Source organism: Eleutherodactylus coqui, chromosome 10 (genome assembly GCF_035609145.1).
Source record: "Eleutherodactylus coqui strain aEleCoq1 chromosome 10, aEleCoq1.hap1, whole genome shotgun sequence".
NCBI lineage: Eukaryota > Metazoa > Chordata > Amphibia > Anura > Eleutherodactylidae > Eleutherodactylus > Eleutherodactylus coqui.
Window position 1 is genome coordinate 96,017,289 of NC_089846.1, and position 20,731 is coordinate 96,038,019.

General features: G+C 45.1%; 1 protein-coding gene across 1 annotated transcript; it reads left to right on the forward strand.

Annotated features, from left to right (window-relative positions):
* The first annotated feature begins 4 nt into the window (after positions 1 to 4).
* LOC136580727 (piggyBac transposable element-derived protein 2-like) lies at positions 5 to 9,729 on the forward strand. Its single transcript, XM_066581537.1, has 2 exons — positions 5 to 6,971; positions 7,240 to 9,729. The coding sequence occupies exons 1-2, from the start codon at positions 6,788 to 6,790 to the stop codon at positions 8,982 to 8,984; spliced, it is 1,929 nt and encodes a 642-aa protein (XP_066437634.1). The 5' UTR covers positions 5 to 6,787; the 3' UTR covers positions 8,985 to 9,729.
* The last annotated feature ends 11,002 nt before the right edge of the window (positions 9,730 to 20,731 follow it).

Sequence of the window (20,731 nt, forward strand, 5' to 3'; positions counted from 1 at the left end):
CCCCCCCCCCCCCCCCCTTTTTTTTTTTTAAACCTTCGCTGATGCACATGCCATTTAAACAAACTATCATTCAATTGTTTATCGTCCATCTTCCAACGATAATCGTTTAAGCATAACGGCCGTCTTTAAAAGTAAAACCATTGCTCACTTTCGACACTTTTAGCGAATTTTGAGTGATGATCGTTGTGTCTAAATAGATCTTAATGCATGGCCTAAGGTGCCTGACTCGGGAACTCTCTCTCCCCTGTGGTCTGTGAAGCCTTTTGTCCTTGGACGCCATCCCTGCTCATGCATAGAGAGAACATTGGTTTGGCCCGGAGTGTTCCTTTAACACCTAAAAGCAAATCTCAACAATAAAGTTCTTATGGTTTCCTCTTTTCCCAAAATGGTCAATGCTACAGCTTAAAGGGGTTGTCTCACTTCTAGCTGGTTTGCTGCAGGAAGCAGACGGCACTGTACGTTGTGGAGTGGCCTGGGTATGTACTGCAAGCTCGGTTTTATTCACTTCCATGAGGACCATCGTGGGCCTCTGGACAATGTATGAAGCTGACCCCCCCCCCCTACCTCCAACAAAACAGTGTGGTTAGCCCCTTAATGTCTTTATCGTGTCCAGAACTCCTTTTCTTTTTTTAATCAAAGCTCTAAATTCCCCAGCAGTGATTTAAGGATGTTTGTCCCTCTTTACTGTACCAAACTAATCTTGGCAAACAATGCAGGGTTGACGGCTAAATCTCCTTTTTTTTCCCCTCCTAATAAAAAAAAAGTTAGGAATAATGATTTGTTAATCCGTCTTCTCTTAGTCCTAACAGTAGCACAACCAAGGGGTAATTTTGTCCCTGTAAACTGATAATACGGATAGTTATTACATTAAAACTTCCAAGTGCCTCTAGCCCCACCTCCACATCCTCTATAGGCCAACTGGGCTACTACCGTAGTGTGTATATTTTATAAAGTAAAATAGTAAGGGTGGGAAGCTCGTGCTGCTGTTATGACTAATCGAAAGCAGACTAGCCATCATAATCAACACATCCCTTATGTTCTACAGCAGCACAATCATAGGGCTTTAGCAAGAAGTAACAGTCAGAGAGACCTCATGCAGGATGGCTTTCAAAACAGAACAACCAACGATTGTTCCATCCGAGAATCTAGACTTTAGTCTGTAATGCTTAAAACCCTTTACTGTGGTTATATGGATCATGCAGTTATATATCATATATGATACAGTACAGATTTTCTAAAGGAATGGTTTTGCCTTTCTACTGCATGGTGTAACAGATAAGAGACCTTCTATGCTGTTACTACATGGTTCTCACAGCAGCTACTCAATGACTGTCACAGTTGGTCAGTTGCCGATTATATAGAAAGAAATCCGTTGTACCCATGACAAGAGAATCGGTAGATATATTGGAGTGAATGTCTTCTTGAATATAAATTTGCTGAAAGAGCAGTAAAAAACCTTTAAATAGGAACTAAAAATCACTGAGGTCCTTCTAAAACCTAACTTTTATTAATACATTGATTAAAAACAAAAGCCAAATAATAGATGGGACAAATGTCTAGAAAATATTTCCACCGTGCTGCTCCTTAAAAATAAGACCTAGTCAGCGACCAGGTGGCTCTTGTAAGGGAAGAGAAATAATCTGGAACTTTATCAAATTCTAATAGAGGGAAGGGACAAACTTTCAAATACTGTCATGGTAGAACAAAAAAGATCCCACTCAACAAACTCTGCTTAGAGAATTGTGGAATGTCAGGAGGCCACCAAGAGATGTTAATAAAACTCACATCCACTTAGCCTACCCGAGCCCCCACAACTAAAACAGCCTAAATCTTGGTCAAAGGTCTTTGTCTCTAACATCTGATAGTATGGTAGATCACGCTAACTGATAGTGCAACGTACATCAGGCCAAAGCCCCCATCTAATGATATAGCAATCTTATATATGTCAGATCACTAAGCAAAAAAAACCTGACTGTCCCTGCTATCCGATGATATAGTACAAGAACCTCTAGTCAAATAACGTAACTTCCAAAACTGCTCAACGCATTTCCTTCACTACGGAGTTCATCGGGCGCAAAAGGTAATTAATGGCTACTGCCAAAGCGCAGGTAGCAAAAATATATAAGAGGCTATCAATAAAGATGTTTTCCCTAGACACGGCTCTTTATGTGTGATAAGTTACCCATCGCCAGTCCACCATCAGGACTGGTGGTGGCCAATTTTTTTTTCTTAACACCAGTCCTGATGGTGGACTGGCAGTGAGTGAGGAGATGAGCTAGAACCTTACACTGGAGGTCCAGTTTATAAGAAACTGCTGCCTACGTCAGATGCTCATTCTGTTCGTCCAATCGCAATTTTTCATTTAGCTTTACTACCACCTATCGGCGTGAAAGTTACACTACCACCACACAAGTGCAAACCAACCCCAGCCGCCCCTTAAAGGTTATGTGCCTAGCACGGACCACGCTTGTGCAAAGGCCAACGGCCATCTCCCATGAGGCGGCTAGAGTAACGAGCTGCACGAACGCAGAACCACTGCAAATTCCAACACAGCAGAGGGCATGGGAGCAAATGAAAACAGACACACTAGTACTACATGTAAAGACGCTATTTGGAGAAATGGGCAAGTGCTGCTACGTCACATAATACACAGTATTACTGCTGCATAAAAACAAATGTAAACTAAATCACATGATGAATTGTCCCATCTTAGGGAGCATTCCCTCCATAAACACAACAGGACTGGTGATCGGGAGATGAAGCAAACTACTGCAGATCATTAATCTCTCAGATAGGGAAATTAGTGATGTGGATAGGAGACTTAAATAAAGGTCTAAATTTTGTTCCTTCTGTGAGATTTGACTAACTTTCATGGATTAAGGATGTATTCTTGTTTACAAGAAAGTTGAGGTGGCATAAAATTTTCAGACAACTCGATGGAGAACAATGTTCCAATTTAGGCCTAGATGTGTCGAACCTAAGGCTGGTGGAAGATTTATGGGAGGGAAGCCAAAGAAAGATCAGAGAAGGCCCCTTTAGGAACCTTAAAGGTTTTCTCCATCTTTCGACTGTCCCTATATAGACATTTTTGAACATAAAATAATATTTCTTCTAGTGAACTTAAGAGCCTAAGGTCGCTTGAGAATGTACAGAACATGGTAACCTTTGGATGAAGGGGACAACATAGTGATCTTGAATTGTGACTCCTGTGAAGAAATGTGTAAAGATATTCTTGGTGATGCAGAGGGCTATCGGTGTCTTAGAGAATACCCTACTCATCTTTACCTCACCTTGCTTGTGTTTTTTAACGTGAAGCCAAAAGATAATCTTATTTCTCCGAATGAATATACCTTTATGACTCGACAAAACCACACATTGCTACCTTTTTACTGGTTTCCAAAATACATCAAAGGTCTCGTTCGTCTCAAGGAACGTCCGATTGTCTCAGGTATTGACAGTCTTACTCCAAATGCCTGTAGCTACATTGATAAGATTTTATGTCCATATGTACAGGCACTTCCGTCTTATATCAGAGTCACGATGGACACTCTTGGGCGTCTTGAGGGTCTTACAGTAGACAAAAGTACCACGTTGGCCAGTTTAGACATAAAGGCCCTCTACAGTTCTTTCCCTCCCACAGGGGGTCGTGGAGCTGTTTCTCATTTCCTACAACAGCAGGACATACAGTTTAAGACCACAACTCATTTGTCACTAAACTAGCAATGTTCATAATTAGAATATAGCTATTTGTTCTATGGTGGAAGGCTCTACCACCAGCTTGGGGGACAGCTATGGGGAGCCCATGTGTCCCGACGAATGCCAATCTCTACCTAAGCTGGTGGGAAGAGAAATGCGTCTTTGTGGAGACATTGGCCCGGTAGCATTTTGGTATGGCTGCGTTATATTTATGTGTTGTGTTTTGTGGATGGGCTCTACTGCCCTTTTATTTTTTTTACTTTGTGGATCAACTCAACCACAATTCACTTGGTTTGTTCTTTACATTGAAATTCAGGATACTAACTCTCCTTTCTAGATCTCTGTATTGGTAAGAACAGAGAAAGAAGGTTGACAACTAAGGTCTTTAGACAACCAACCGCTACAAATAATATTTTGAGCTGGAACGGCTTTCATCCCATCCCCCTAAAAAGTGGCATCCCAAAAGAACAATTCTTAAGATTAAGGAAGAACGATACAAGGACACTGATTTTAAGTTGAAGACTGTTGCTTTAAAGAACCGATTTCGATAGAGGGTATCCTTAGGAGGTTATTAATAAAGCTTATTATTGTACACTTAGTCAAACTAGAGACCACCTTTTGGTCCCCAGAGCCCGTCCCCAGAATAATGGGACCATCAGGATTATGGGTAGCTATGATTAAACAAAGGACATTTATAGAATTATTGATGACTATTGGGATTTACTATGAAGATTTGGATTTGGTGGATGTACTACCAGAGCACCCTTCGATTACCTTCAGGAGAGGAAGGAATTTACGTTATAGACTGGTGCATAGTCACCTTAGTACCAGATCCTCCTTAAAAAATTGACTTGGTCTGAGTGGGTCAAAAGGCACCTTCCCCTGCTTGAAGTGTAAGGCATGCCAAGTTATGTGTAGGGGCGCTCACTTTGTAAATGTGTCTATTAAGAACTGATGTGAAAACAGGGAATTCATCAACTGCAAAACACGTAGTATCATTTACTCGGCCACTTGTCTGTGCCCATGCAATTATGTGGGAAAAACTACACAGCAGATTAAGACGTATTTTAGCCCATATAGGTAACCTCGTATGTGAAGAACAAACATCCCGTCACCTCTCGGTAGGATGTATCCTAACAGTGATGTCATTTTTGCCTAAATTTCAAGGCATCGAAGCAATATGCCCAACTGGAAGATTGGATATAGATAGGAAACTTCTTCAAAAAGGAGTCATGTGGATCCATGGGCCTTAATGAGTTTCTATCCTCTTTTATTCTAAGAAGGGTATTACTATCGAGTCATGTGATGTCCACTATTTTTTTTTGCTGCCCTTAAATTTTGATACTTGGTATTTGGAGAGATATAGACAAGCACTTTTACATCACAATACAGTCTTTATATGTACTACTAGTGTTGTGTCTGTTTTAGTTTGCTCTCTGCTGTGTTGAACTTCGCGGCGGTTCTGCGCAAGCACAGTACTTGTTACTGCAGCTGTATCAGCGGGGAGGCCCGCTGGCCTCTGTGCATGCGCAGTACATGCTAGGCACATCACTTTTAGTGGGCAGACGGGGGCTGCGCTTATGTGGGGTTTGTATACATTTCGCACCAATGAGACGCCGATACACGGCACTAAAGCTAAACAAAAGATCATGATTGGCCAAACGGAATGAACCTCTGATGTAGGCGGCAGTTTTCTGGGGCTTATAAACTGGACCTCCAGTGTGAGGTTCTAGTTGATCTCCTCACTCTCTGCCAGGGCATCATTAGTACAGGTGGTGGTCATTTTTTTCATTGCCAGTCCATCAGGACTAGTGTGTTTTTTTTTTTTCTTCTGATATCGTTTTAGATATACTAGCGGGTTTCTGTGAATACATCTTCATTGATGGCCTATTCTATATATTTTTGCTACCTGTGCTTGGTCAGTAGGTAAAAGGTAAAGTCCCCTAGTGCAAGTACCGAGTCATGACTGACTCCTCGAGTGACGTCACATCGTGACGTTTTCTTGGCAGACTGTTTTTGCGGGGTCATTTGCCATTGCCTTCCCCAGTCATCTTTTACCCCCATAGCAAGCCGGATACTCATTTTACTGACTTCGGAAGGATGGAAGGCTGAGTCAACTTTGAGTCAGCTACCTGAACCACCCTCAACCTTCAGGTTGTGAGTGAGCGCTTAGGATTGAATTTTTGCTGCCCTAACACTGCACCACACGAAGCTCATGCCTGGTTAGTAGCCATTGATCAATACCCTTTTACTTCTACGAAAATCAGTAGTGAGGCAAACGCGTTGAGCAGTTTTAGAAGTTACGTTATTTGACTAGAGGTTCTAGTACTATATCATCTGATAGCAGGGATAGTCAGTTTTTTGCTTAGTGATCTTTTTGTTTTACTATGCCAGCAGTTCATTAGCTGGTTCTGTTAGCTTCACTCTGGTGTTCCATCCGTTTTCATCAGGGCTGGACAATCTAATTGGGAGGTATTTGTTATTCCTCTATCTATTAGAATTTGGTGTAATACTGGATTATTCCTCTTCCCTTACTGGAGTCGCCTCGTCTCTGACTACCTCTTATCTTTAAGGATCAGCATGGTGGAAATCTTTTCTGGACATTTATCCATCTATCTGCCCTTTGTTCTATTTGTATCTATATGTATTAATAAAAGTTAGTTTTAGAAGAACCTCAGCTATTTTTATGGAATAGAAGATAGGAAAATAAGATGTTGTTCTGCAACACTAATTGGTCTATAAATATTCACAAGCAGTAGCGGTACGCAGAAAAATGTATATATCGTATATGATACAAACTGGCTTTGTGGTCAACATACAAGATGGCATATGTAATACATATATTGTATGAGCAAAGTGAAGTTTTGACTTTCTGATGTATATTTTACTGAAAATGTAATAACTTATTTTCACAGTATAAGTGACATGTATGCATAATATGTGTATACGTGTTCCAGTAAACAAAAGTGGTGCTAACAATTTTCTGTTTCGGCACAGCTTTTTTGTACTGATAAGGTAGGAATATTGTCACTGTAGCAAAATAACGCATAAAAATTCTGAAAAACTAATAGAAAGGCTTGTTTTCAGAAAGATGAGTTCTCCTATGCCGTCGAAAGAATCCATAACCTCACTCCTTATGGAGTCTGATAGTGAAGATGAGGTGGATATTTTTGATGATGACAGTGTTGTGGATCCTTCACTTTCATGTTCTTCAAATGATTCTTCATCGGACAGCGAAAATGAATATACTAAACCAAGGAAAAAGTATAAAGATGGTAAGAAAATAAGATGGTCTACACAAAACTTTAGGCCTCAAAGTACAAATCATTAACATGAAAACTTTAGTTTTGTTCAATAAGGTTTTCCTACTTTTGAAGCATTCATGGCAAATTGTCTTTATGTACTTGAATACAGTCATTCTGTGCAGATAGTTGCAATGTAGCTGTTGACATTCATAATGACATACTACTGAAATGTGTAATATTCTCTTCACTGTGTCTGCATGTTCATGCATAGTTATGTTCCATTTATTCTTTTATTCAGATCCCCTGCCATCAACCAGCAGTAGAGGCAAAGATATAACGGAAAGGGAATCATCTGTACCTGCTCTTAGCAATGAACAGGCATCCTTCCCTGTACATGAGAGAAACATACAAAATAAGCCCCCTTCATCATCTGCAGAACATTTAGAAGACCAGAAGCTGCCACCCATGAGTAAGAAACCAAAAAAGAGTCCGAGAGACATTGTGTGGAAAAGCAAAAGTTTAGTAGTACCAGACTGTCAATCTAAATTTTTAGGAAATGATCAGCTTCCAACACACATTTCTGATCTTGAGACACCATACGAGTTCTTCACTGAGCTTTTTACGGAAAGCTTAATTGACCATATTGTTCAGGAAACCATCCGGTACAATGTTCAACTGAATCCAGGCAAAGCACAAGAAATTACCAAGGATGATATCCGAAAATACATTGGCCTATGTATTGTGATGTCATACATTCACGTTCCAAGTTCCAGAGACTACTGGAGACCTTCCTTTGGAAATAAGTTGGTCCAAGAAACCATGTCGGTCAACCATTTTGAAAAAATCAGGAAATACATACATTTTGCAAATAATGAAGATGCAGTGCTGCAGAAGGAACCGGGTCACGACAGTCTCTTCAAAATACGACCAGTAGTTGAAGAACTACGCAAAAACTTCAAGAAAATTCCTATGGAGGAATGTTTATCAATTGACGAGCAAATTTGCCCAACTAAGGCCAGAAGTTATTTGAAACCACATCTTCCATCAAAGCCACGCAGATGGGACTACAAGCTTGTTGTGCTATGTGGAGTATCCGGGTACTCTTATGATTTTGAGATCTATAGCAGTCGGGAAGACAATCCAAGACAGAGGCTGTCCGAAGAACCAGACCTGGGAGCTTCTGGTAATGTTGTTGTTCGTCTAAGCCGAGGGATCCCTAAAAACTGTAACTATAAGGTGTATTGTGACACTTACACATCTATTGACTTATTTGTTCATCTAGCCAAGCAGGGAATCTACACATTAGGAACGGTTAGGAAAAATAGAATTCCTAACAGTAAATTGCCTTCAGAGAGCGAGATGAACAAGAAGGAAAGAGGTGCATCTGTTGAAATGGTTACAACGGTGGAAGGAGTTGACGTTTCATGTGTGGCATGGAGAGATAACAAAGTAGTTTTGCTTTTGTCAACTCTATGTGGGGAAATTCCCATCACTGAAACAGACAGATTGGATAAAGCGAGGAAGAACGTGGCAATAAAATGCCCGAATGTTGTCAAGCACTACAACAAACACATGGGTGGCGTTGAGCTACTCGATGGTTTGCTAGGTAGGCATGAGAACAGAATGCGTTCGAAGAAGTGGTACCTCCGACTCTTTTACCATCTGCTGGATGTGACTGTTGTAAATGCATGGTTGCTGTATAGGAGAGTCCACGGGGACAAGATGAGACTGGCAGATTTTAGAGAAGAAGTGGCTGAAAGTCTGTGCAAAATGGGGCACAGAGATGTTGCTAACAGAGGAAGCCCTTCTAGCAACACTGAACAGCAAATACAAATGAAGAGGAAACGAGGATTTGCTTCACATGTGCCGGTCAAAAATGTTCGCCTGGATAATATTAGCCATTGGCCAGATTGGAAACCAACGCGTCAACGCTGCAAAATGCCTCAATGTAAAAGTCTAACCTATGTGCATTGTACAAAATGTGGAGTAGCACTGTGTCTCAACAAAGACAAAAACTGTTTTGCTGGATTCCATACAACATAGAGGTTGCATGGGCACCTATGGGGGTGTTTGGGGTCTTGAGCCCCCTTAACTAGAGAGGAGTGAGCACCCAAATGCTCAGGTCCTCGTTATTAGAATTGAGCTTTTGGGAAATTCGAGAGTTCTACTCGAGTAACGAACCCCATTAACTACAATAGGAGACTCAAGCATTTTTGTATGGGGCCCGCCCGATGCCAAGCTTTTTTATTTTTGGTTCGTGTGTTGTCTCTCTCTCAGGCAGCCAAAAAATTTGCTGTTGACATGCGCTGTGTCGCAGCGGGGAAGGGCAAAACACTGGGGCGGGGTCGAACACTGCGTGATGCTCGCTTGAGTAGCGAGTACAATCGAGTATGCTAATACTCGAATGAGCATCAAGCTCGGCAGAGTACGTTCGCTCAACTCTAACCGTAACCTTTGGTATAGCCACATTTTTGATAAATTTATGCTACTTAAACCTTTTTATCTATTTTAGTCTTATAAGGTACTTATTTACTAATAGTCAATATTTGACAATTTTGTAGTATTTCAGTATCTTGTACATTCACTAAACATTTGACAGCCTTGAAGGAAGTAAGAATATTTTTAAGCCCGCCCCACCTCCTCCCCAAAAGTAATCATATGGGCACCACTGAGAGGTCGTCAATAAACATATTGTATCAAATGTGATACATATCCATATAATGTAAAAGTTGAAAACCATGCTGTATCATACAAATTTTCATTAAAATTCAGAAAAATCAATAAAGTTTGAGCGTAATATTTGTTGTGTTTCTGGATGTATTTTATCAGGTGAAACTTCTCATGTTTTTGGAAGTTCTTGCAATGGTTAATAGAGGTGCTGTGTAAAGTCCAGGAGGCAGCACTGCAGCTTTGTTCCAAAGGCACCACTTCTCTCTGCCCAAAGAGGTGGAATCTGCCTTCATAAAAGAAGGGGGTTCCAAGTTCTGAGCTTCATATATTAATTTGATGGCTTCCTTTATCCAAGAACTCAGTGGACCATGAGACAGGAAAAAAAAAAAAACATGCTAGAGGAGTAGTCCAGTTAAGCTATATAGGGTGTGGCGGCAGGCATAGGGTTAATTATTTCATCAAAACTTCCATGTGTTCTGTTTATAGGGACATCCACGTTTTCAGCGCACTACTTAGTTTTAAACTGTTCAGTGGCCAGTTCAAATGCAGAACTTGTCCGGGCTCTCGTCATGCAACTACACACATTGGCTGATGATTGAGTTCTCTCATTGCCCTGAGCTGAAGCCGCTGGACATGTCAGAAAGTGCAGATGCAAAGTGAAAACAAATGCCAAAAACATTAACCCCTTGAACTAAGTTCCCTAAAATATAATTTTTACTAGATTTCAATTTACTTGGTAAGGGCTCTTTCCCACGAGCGTATATCTGCCCGCCATTTTCACGGTTGGCCAATATATGCGATGATCTGATGCATTGGACTCCAATGCATCAGATCACATGGCTATATTCCTACGACGTAAAAGTGCCCGGTCGGCCAATATGGCTCTGGGCGCTTTTTAAGTCACCCCAAAAAGATAGTCCTGGAACTCTGGAATAAGTCGGCCGCTGCATGGGCTCCTATGGGAGCCGATGAAAGGGGTGGGAAGGAGTTTAGGAGCGTGACTGCTAAACTCCCTACCTCATGTCTCCTCCCCTCCAGTGATTGCAATGGGAGGGGGCGGAGCTAAGCACCATCCCGTTCCTCCTCTTCACATTGCTGGCTGCGGACAAGGGGCGGGAGGTTAACTCGTAGTGTATATCGGCCGGCTATGAAAACGGCAGCTGATTATACGCTCATGGGAATTAAACCTAAAAGGTTAAAAAACTCCAAATTGCAGGCTGCCTGAAATAAATAGACACTTAATAGGTGGTCTGTATGGGAGTACAGATTTGCCCCATTTGCCAGGAACGTGAGTGGAAGACTCAAACTCCCTCCCCCCTATAGAAAAATGCTTGAAATATATTATCACAATCCCCTATATACAGTAGGAAAAAGGGAAAAATAATCAGTTGATACACCCAAATGCAGGGGAAATCCTGCTAAGTGCCATATTAACCAAGTGGAAGACTCAAACTCCCTCAGTACCAAGGGGGATCATACAGCAAGCACTCATGGTAGAGGGCAAAATACCGCCAATAGCCTCTTTCTCTGCACAGTATTTGCAGATTCAGTGATGTGCAAGATGTCATGGATGTCCGTGCGCACACATTGATTCTAGAAGTGAGGCACAGGCTCTGGGGCACTAGAGATGTCAATCTCCCATTGGAAAGTTTAAGAGCAGTTTGGACACCATGTAAGTAAATACAGATTTATTTTTTTTTAGGCATTGGACTTGCTGTGAAAGAAAGGACTACTTTGAGTAATCTAAAATATAAAACATTGGTTGATTTAATACTTTTTTCTTTTCTTCACTACTTAGTTCCATGTGTGTCCTTCATAGCGTTAGTGTGAATCTATAATGGGAAAAACCCATGGCATGAAAGGGTGTGTCCAAACTTTTGACCAGTACTGTATATGGCAGCTGCTACTAGGGAGAGCTCACTGGGTACTGGAGATATACTGCCACCACCACTAGGAGGCACTCGATAGCTGACTGTATACACAGTGCACTCCTGATTAATACAGTACACAGTCAGCGCCACCTGGTGGTGAGTGCAGTCATGCTGCAGCATGTCCTTTCATTTTGTGCCTATCTAGGGGGGTTTGGAGATCTGTCCACTATCTGTGAATTACGTTGGACTCAAAAACATCACCTTTAGGCCTCATGTCCATTGGCGGATTTTTGCTGCAGAATCCAAAGTGGGAATGCCGCTCCGGATTCCGCAGCAATAACCCTCCATAGGATGCTACTGAGAAAATAGATTATACCTACCCGATAATCGGGTTGCCAGTAGTCTCCACGACAGCACCAATTGAGATTGCCTCCTCCTGATAGAACAGGAACACACAGAGGTTAAAAGCTCCCCCCCCCCCCCCTTCCCCACTTTCCTCAGTGGATTCTAACGAATTGCCGGGGTAGGAGCTCAACTTAAATTTTTTCCCTTAACCGGGTTTTTTTTTTTGTTTTTTTAAATAAAATTATATATATTTTTTTTTATATTATATTCTATAGTTTCTTTTCTATCAATTTAGGGGGGGGGGGGGGAAGGTACGAGTGCTGTTGTGGAGACTACTGGAAACCCGATTATCGGGTAGGTATAATCTATTTTTTCCCCAGTCGTCTCCACGACAGCACCAATTGAGACGTACCAACTAAAGTTTCCCTAGGGTGGGATTGCTGCCGAGAGGACTTTGCGGCCGAAGGCCATGTCCTCGTCCTGCTGCACTTTTACCCTATAGTGTTTAACAAACGTGTGGGGTTTCTTCCAGACTGCGGCTTTGCATATCTGCTCGACCGAAGCTGAGCTATGTTCGGCCCATGAGGATGCTACTGCCCTTGTAAAATGGGCTTCAAGAGCTAAAGGGATTTCCTTCCTGAGGGCCTTATAGGACTCTATGATGGCTAGGCGGATCCACCTGGCTATGGAGCTTTTCGCTGCTTTGCTCCCTTTATTTGGGCCACTGAACTGGATGAACAAGTTGTCGTCCCGCCTCCAGTGGCTTGTCGCCTCTATGTAGCCTAGGACTGCTCTCCTAACGTCCAGGCAGCTTGGGGTTTTTTCTTCCTCGTTTTTAGGTTTACTAAAAAATGAGGGGATTATTATGTCTTGGGACCTATGAAAATGTGATACTACTTTTGGCATAAACGCCGGGTCCGTTTTAAATACTAATTTGGTGTCCGAGATTTTCAGGAACGGGTGGCGAATGGACAAGGCCTGCAGCTCGCTAACTCGTCTTGCGGAGGTGATGGCTACTAAGAAAATGGTCTTGATAGTAAGCATTTTTATGGGTAGTGCTTCGATCGGCTCGAATGGTACCGTTGTCATGGCCCTTAGGGCCCAATTAAGGTTCCAGTCTGGAAAAAGATTTATGGGCCTAGGCCGTAATCTAGTTGCTGCTGCTAGGAACCTGTTGACCCATCTGTTATCTGCGAACTTTGTGTCACATATGGCGCTAAGGGCTGCGACCTGGACCTTCAGGGTGCTTGGAGAGAGGCCCATCTCTAGGCCCTCCTGCAAGAACTCTAAGATTAGAGGGATGTCCAGGATAGAATCCCCGCAATCCCTTCCCTGTCTCCATGAGGGGAACCTTCTCCAAACCTTCTGGTAGATAAGGTGGGTCGTCTTTTTTCTGCTGGACATTAACGTTTCTACTACACTCTCTGAGAATCCCTTCTCTTTTAGTGAGGATTCCTCAAGAGCCATGCTGTTAAGTGGAGCTTGTCTAGGCTCGGATGGTTCAGTGGCCCCTGCGATAGAAGATCTGTCCAGGTAGGGAAGGTGACTGGGTCCTGGACGCTCAATGTTGCTAGAAGACCGAACCAGCTTCTTTTGGGCCAGAAGGGGGTCACCAGGATTAGTGTGCATACCTGGGTTCTGAAATGTTGTAAGACTCTGGGGATCAACGGTATAGGAGGAAAGGCGTACACCAGCCCCTCTCCCCAGTCTTGGCCTAGGGCGTCTACGGCTGTCGGACGATCTCCTGGCCGGAGGGAGAAGAAATTGCTTACTTTGGCATTTTCCCTGGTTGCGAACAGGTCCAATTGTGGGGTCCCCCACTTGTTGATCAGGATTCTGAATGCTTCCAGGGAGAGAGACCATTCTCCTGGGTCTATTTGCCTCCTGCTGAGAGTCCGCTTTTTGGTTTAGCGTCCCCTTCAAATGGGTTGCAGTGATCGAGAGGATCCGGCCCTCTGCCCAGTGGAAAATTTTCTGTACGATGTTTTGCAGGGCGGGAGATCTTGTGCCCCCTTGGTGTCGTATATGGGCGACCGCGGTGATATTGTCTGACAGTATCTTTATATGCTGGTCCCGTAACGAGTTCCCTAACTGCTGTAGGACCTGCCATACGGCCTGTAGTTCCCTGTAATTTGAGGACTGTTCTTTTGTCCTTTGAGGCCATGGGCCCTGAAAGAACTGGTTCCCCACATGCGCTCCCCATCCCCAGGCGCTTGCATCCGTTGTGATGCGAGTGGCTGGGTTTTGTAGCCAATGAACCCCTCTCCGCAGGTTCTCTGGGGATGTCCACCAACGCAGGGATGTACATTCTTGTCCCTAGAGAGGACTGCCTTTTGTCCCATGTGGATAGGACTGAGGCTTGCAAGGCTCTGGTGTGAGCCTGGGCCCATGCTACTCCTGGAATGCATGACGTCAAGCTTCCCAGGAGAGACATGGCTTCCCGAATTGTGCATAATCGTCTCCGTAGGAAAGTTTTGACTAGCCGTCGGATTTTTTGTATTTTCTCCTAGGGTAGGCAGGAGCATTGTGATTCTGAGTCGAGCGTTATACCCAGAAACGTTTTCTGTTTGTCGGGATCTAGGCTGGATTTTTCCCAGTTTATGATCCATCCTAAGGATTGGAGAAGTTCTAGCACTATCCTCAGGTGTTTCGTTAGGAGTTCTCTGGACTCTGCTATTATTAAAATATCGTCCAGGTAGGGTACTATTAGGACCGACTTCTTCCTCAGGTACGCGGCTACCTCTGCCATAATTTTGGTGAAGATTCTGGGTGCTGAGGAGATCCCGAAGGGCAGGCATCTGAATTGATGGTGCTCTATTCCTTTGCCCATATCCACTGCGAACCTTAGGTATTTCCGGGACCCCTAGTGGATCGGTACGTGGAAATAAGCATCCTTTAAATCGATGGATGCCATGTAGGCTCCTTTGGGAATCAACTTTATCGTTGAGGAGATGGACTCCATCTTGAATTTTCTGTATCTGATGTAGGTGTTCAGAGGTTTCAGGTTCACTATCATCCGCTGTTTCCCACAGGGTTTCCTTACTAGAAAGAGCCTGGAATAATGGCCCTGGGTTTCCTCGTTTTGCGGTACGGGGGATATTGCATTTAGTTGTTGCAGGTCCCGAACGCTTTGCCTTAGTAGGTGTAACTGTTGTTTGGAGCCTCCCATGATAATGAATTTTCTTCTGGGGAGGGACACCAGCTCTATCCGGTATCCCTGCTGTAACATCTTTGGGATCCATAGGCCTTCGGAAATCGCGGCCCATTGATCCACAAAGCTCCCCAGCCTTGCCCCTACGGGGATGGCGTCAGGGTTTCTGCTTTGGCTCCCCCTGGTGGGGGTTAAAGAGGATGCTCCTTCCTCTGCCCCCCTTGGGGTAACTCCAGCGGCCTGTCTTGCCCTTGCCTCGGTAGGCCTCTGGCTGTTGCACTGGGGCCCGGAAGAAGGTCTTCCCTCTCTGTGGCTTTTCTTCCGGGAATCCCTTCTTTTTGTCGGCCGCCTTCTCTAGAATCTTGTCAAGGTCCGGTCCGAAGAAAAACTGGCCGTAGAACGGGAGGGCGCATAGCTTATTTTTTGAGGCTAGGTCGCCTGACCACGATTTCAGCCATAACACTCTTCTGGCTGAGTTAGACCAGGCTGTAGCTTTCGCCGAGAGTTTGACAGTTTCAGCTGCAGCGTCCGCTAGAAAATTTGTTGCCATACGCAGGATCGGAAGGGAATTTAGGATCTGTTCCCTCGGCGTCTTATTGGTTAGGTGTAGCTGTAGCTATTCTAGCCATACCCCCAGAGTTTGCGCCACACAAGTGGCTGCGATCCCTGGCCTAAGTATGTTTGCCGCTGCCTCCCATGATTTATTTAGAAGGCCCTCAGCTTTGCAATCCATGGGATCTTTTAACTGTGCGGCGTCCTCAAAGGGCAGGGTCGTTTTTGTGGCTACTTTGGCCACTGGGACGTCTACCTTAGGTACCTCCTCCCAGCTTGCGCAAACTTCCTCCTCGAATGGGTACCTTCTTTTTACCCCTTTAGTGAAGGAGCTTGCGTCTGGTTTCCTCCACTCTTTCTGGATTATTTTGGTGATATTCTTGTGGACAGGGAAGGTATGCTTGTGCCTCTCCCCTAGTCCCCTGAATATATCTCATCTTGTAAGGTACGTGGTTCTCTGGGCTCTTCCATTTTTAGTGTAGCCCTGACTGACTTAATCAATTCCATTAAAGGGGTTGTCCCGCGCCGAAACGGTTTTTTTTTTTCAATAGCCCCCCCCCCCCCCCCCCCCATTCGGCGCGAGACAAACCCGATGCAGGGGTTTAAAAAAAAAACAAAACGGATAGTACTTACCCGAATCCCCGCGCTCCGGTGACTTCTTACTTACCTTGCGAAGATGGCCACCGGGATCTTCACCCCCGGTGGACCGCAGGTCTTCTCCCATGGTGCCTCCTGATTGGCTGGAATCAGCACACGTGACGGGTCGGAGCTACGAGGAGCCGCTCTCCGGCATGAGCGGCCCCATTCCGAAGGGAGAAGACCGGACTGTGCAAGCGCGTCTAATCGGGCGATTAGACGCTGAAATTAGACGGCTCCATGGAGACGAGGACGCCAGCAACGGAACAGGTAAGTGAATAACTTCTGTATGGCTCATAATTAATGCACGAGGTACATTACAAAGTGCATTAATATGGCCATACAGAAGTGCTGAACCCCACTTGCTTTCGCGGGACAACCCCTTTAAGTCGTCCTGATGGAATAAGTATCTTTTGTAGTCCTCCTCGTCTGAGGACTCCTCGGCCGCCTGTTCCTCTTGCTCTGACCCGATAGAACTCTCGGAGTCGGAAGGCTCGTCAGGAACATACGCCCTTTTCTGGCGTTTCGCTGGCGGCGCCAGCTGTGACGTTAGGGCTGATCTAACCTCTTCTTTCACCAGCTTCCTAACGTCTTCCATGAATCCCCCCGATTCCTCTTTGACTAGCCTAGCTACGCACGCCTTGCATAGAGGCCTCTGGTACGTAGCTGGCAGTTTTATCCTGCATTCCACGCATTTTCTGAGTTTTGTTCTTTTTTATCCCCCTGACAAATAAAGCATTTTTGCGGGTAAATATGCAATTTTTCCATACACAATACACTGGATTTTTGCATTGTATTTTTTGCCGCACTGGCTACTTACGGCCGCTGAGGCTGAGGTTTCAGCTGTCTCTGGGGCTGGAGCACTCATTACTATACCAGTGCCGCAGACACCTTGCGACCTGTAGTGCTGGTTTGTTCTGGCTTCTCTCAGGTTCCTACTTTTCTTTAATTTTCACGCTCCTGCGCTAAGCCCCGCCCCCTCCGCTCCTGATGCAGACGCGATGATGTCATCGCGCTGGACACGTGACGCGGCGCCCCGCCGTCGAAGGGCTTCCTGGAGCGCCGCGCTGTAACTCTGCAGGGAGGAGGAGGGGGGACTGAGGCTCCCGCTTTGTACCCCCCATGGGCCGCCGCGGGAGGAACCTGGCTCGGGGGTTACCACCCCATGTGGCGTCCCGGGAGTCGTCTGGCTTGGAAGGGAGGACAGGCTGACCCACTGCCCTCCGATCCGCCTGTAAGTAATCCTGGCTGGCTTCTCCACCAGCCCCTCTCAGAGATCCTGCCTCCTGGCAGGACCGGAAGACACTGAGGAAAGTGGGGAAGGGGGGGAGCTTTTAACCTCTCAGTATGTTCCTGTCCTATCAGGAGGAGGCAATCTCAATTGGTGCTGTCGTGGAGACGACTGGGGAAAAATGATTTTTCATGTACACGTGCGGAAAAAAAAAAACACGGGAAAAAAGTTGCAATTGTCTGACAGCGATATTACAATTGCCCATGTGACACTAGCCTTGGGCTACATTCACAGGAGCGCCGGTTCTGTGCTTTGCAAGATGCACAAACCTGTGTGAATATGAACTCCATTATTTTGAATGCAGTCCTACACACGAGCGATGCTGCGAGGAAAGAAATCATTACAGTTCCTATTTTTTCGCCTCCCTCGGAACTCATCGCCTATTGAATTCAATGGGACAGCCAAACACATTGTGTGCCGTGCGACGTGAGGATTCCCTTTGAAATGAATGGGAAACACTTGCCGAGCCTATGAACAACGCCTCACATTGGCGGGTAAAACGCACATTGACAGGTGCGACATCATGCTCACCCGTGTGACGGTAGCCGCTAGGCGGCTTCACATGGGCGTATGGAGTTCAATGGGTTCATTCACACTTCCGTATTTTTCATGCAGTTTGGTCACGCAACACAAAATAGAACAGGCTCTATCTTTCTGCGTATTTGGAGGGGGTCAAGCGTGCGCAACACTGCGTAATTGGACACATCTAGAACTAATTAGCTATTTTAAGAGGTGTATTTATTTGTAGGGCACAAATGAACATGCCCGGCGGGCAGAAAAGGTGCAGTGAAATATGTATCAAAATGTCAAAATCCATTTCGTTGGCACAGTTTTTGTTTTTTTTTACTTTGGTTCAGCTTCAGATCCATAGCTCCTCTCCCCTCTAAATACTTAGCAGCACTATGGGGGAGGGGGGGGGGGGGGGCGCTCACAACCTGCCAATTTTCTGCTATGGGAAAAAAATCTGCAGTAAGGCCTGAATCCACAGCTGACTGAAAGGGGTATTAACTAATGCGCTATCCTGTACCTAGATCATCGGTAGTTGATGGATGGGGATCCGATCATAGACGCTGAAGCCGGCTGGACATCTTCGCTGAAGGAAGTCGTGGGAGTGTCGGTTTTGCGCCCATTGAAATCAACGAGGGCACAGCACTTCTACGCTTCACGCTGCAGGAGTACCACGGTGGTAAACAAAAAATCCCTGCTAGTGATCCTATATTAAGGCTGCCTGTCCACGGGCATTGCGGTATCCGGCAGCGGATCTCCGTCGCCCAGGAGCAGGAGACGGAAATCGTTGCGGCACACTAAACATAGGAGAAATACTCACACGATGGAATAAATTTGGAATTTTAACCAAGAAACTGCGATATGGTATTTGAGTCACACCCCTGATGCTGCTAGTACTTTGACTTTTGTTCAGGAGCAGGAGCCGCAGACTGATCTCCGCTGTCAGCCTATCTGACATGTAGGCTGACCGTGGAGAATCGCGGCAAAGCGCAGCATGCTGCGATTTGCCGGTCGCGAGCGGAGAATGATTCTCCGCTCGTGGATGGGGGGGGAGCTTGGAGAGCTATGGAGAGCTTTCACTGTGTTCCCCGCGGCCGGATTATCGAAAACTTGCCTGTGGACAGGCAGCCTAATGGAGAGCCCTCCTGTGAAAAAACGTGGTGAAATAGAACGTATTCCGTTTTTTTTTTCCCGCAGCAGAATCGCGCATGTGAGCACGGACAGGCAGAAAAGCTATTAGTTTCAATAGAACCTAATAGCTGTGTTATTCAGCGTGGAACGCGGCAGAAATCAGTCTGAGGGCATTAGCCATAGGGCAGTGATGCATAAGACTATTCTAGTGAATCAGGCGAGGATTAGATTTGTGTCCCGGTTATGCAAAATTGCTGCTGCTGCTTTGAAGGCTGCAGGTGGGGGTTAGATATTGGATTGGAGGAGGGGGAAGATTTGGTTACTTTTAAGTAATTGTATGAAATACGAAAACAAATTACAAAAAGTGTTTTTTTAAAGTTGTAGCGCTGGAGATTGTTTACGGCCGTCAAAGAGATTGGGAATTTTCGCTCAGACACGAATCCTCCAGTTATTCTCTTGTGGATTTTGTTAGGCTTTGGTTCGCGCCTGATATTTTGTTTCAACCTTAGGCAAATGGAAGGGGGTGGGGACAACCAAATGATGACACCGTCACCCCGCAACATGACAAACTTATGAAAGCCAATGCAGTCGCGACTAACTTACCCCAAGAAACCAAAACAGACCAGGAGTTTTTGCAGTCACAGCTACTTACGAATCACATTGATTGCATACGGTATGATCCTCGGGCTATACTGCAATCGCTGGCTGCACTACCTGCGTCAGTCACCACGTGGCCCAAGCCTAAAACTGCATCATCCACAACCCAGTATGCAGTCACAGAAGCGGTGAGGCTCCCGATTACTGGTACGCGTCGTCATCCATCCTTGCAGATCACATACACCCATACATGCTGATTGTCTCCCTAGGGCGGATGGGATTTTCCAGCAAGACAATGAGACATGTCACACAGTGGTCCAAGAGTGGTTGGAAGAGCACGACCAAAACATTTAAGTACTTCCCTGCCCCTTTGTTCCCAGACTTGAACACAATTGAGCATCTGTGAGGCCACCTAGATCCTCATGGTCACTCTATGGATCACCCCCAGCAACTGTAGGATGGCTCCAGCTACCTGGGACAACCTACCAGCCCCTTTGAGTCACTTACAGCCCATCTAGCTGCGGCACGCAGTGGTTACTCTGTGTATTAGCTGGTGGTCATAATAATGTGACTCCACTATAACAGACAGAAATGGCAAAAATAAGTGTACCTTGGCTAGTGGTAGTACTGGCACCAGCGACATCACCGGGGGGAATACCAATGTGTATTACAGGCACTACATACAGAACAGAACTTTACTAGGTGTAGCACAACCACTAGTGATCTGTGGGGCATACTTCAGTAGTGATCGCACTACCGACATTACAGGAACGGCTGACCTCACTGAGAATTAGTTTCCTATTGGATGGGTGGCACCCAGTCTGTAGGTTACAGTCATCACCATGTGTAAGATTTGGCCTCTTGCTACAACAAGAAGCGACAGAGAAAGAACTGGGAAATCAATCTCGACAAACTTTGCAAACCTGTCAACTAGTTTGGTGATCCCGATAGTCACCATTACACAAAGTTCATTGCCTCAGATCTACAATTTCCCCGTTTTGTAGTCTGACCACCATGTACAAAACTTACTGACTTTAAT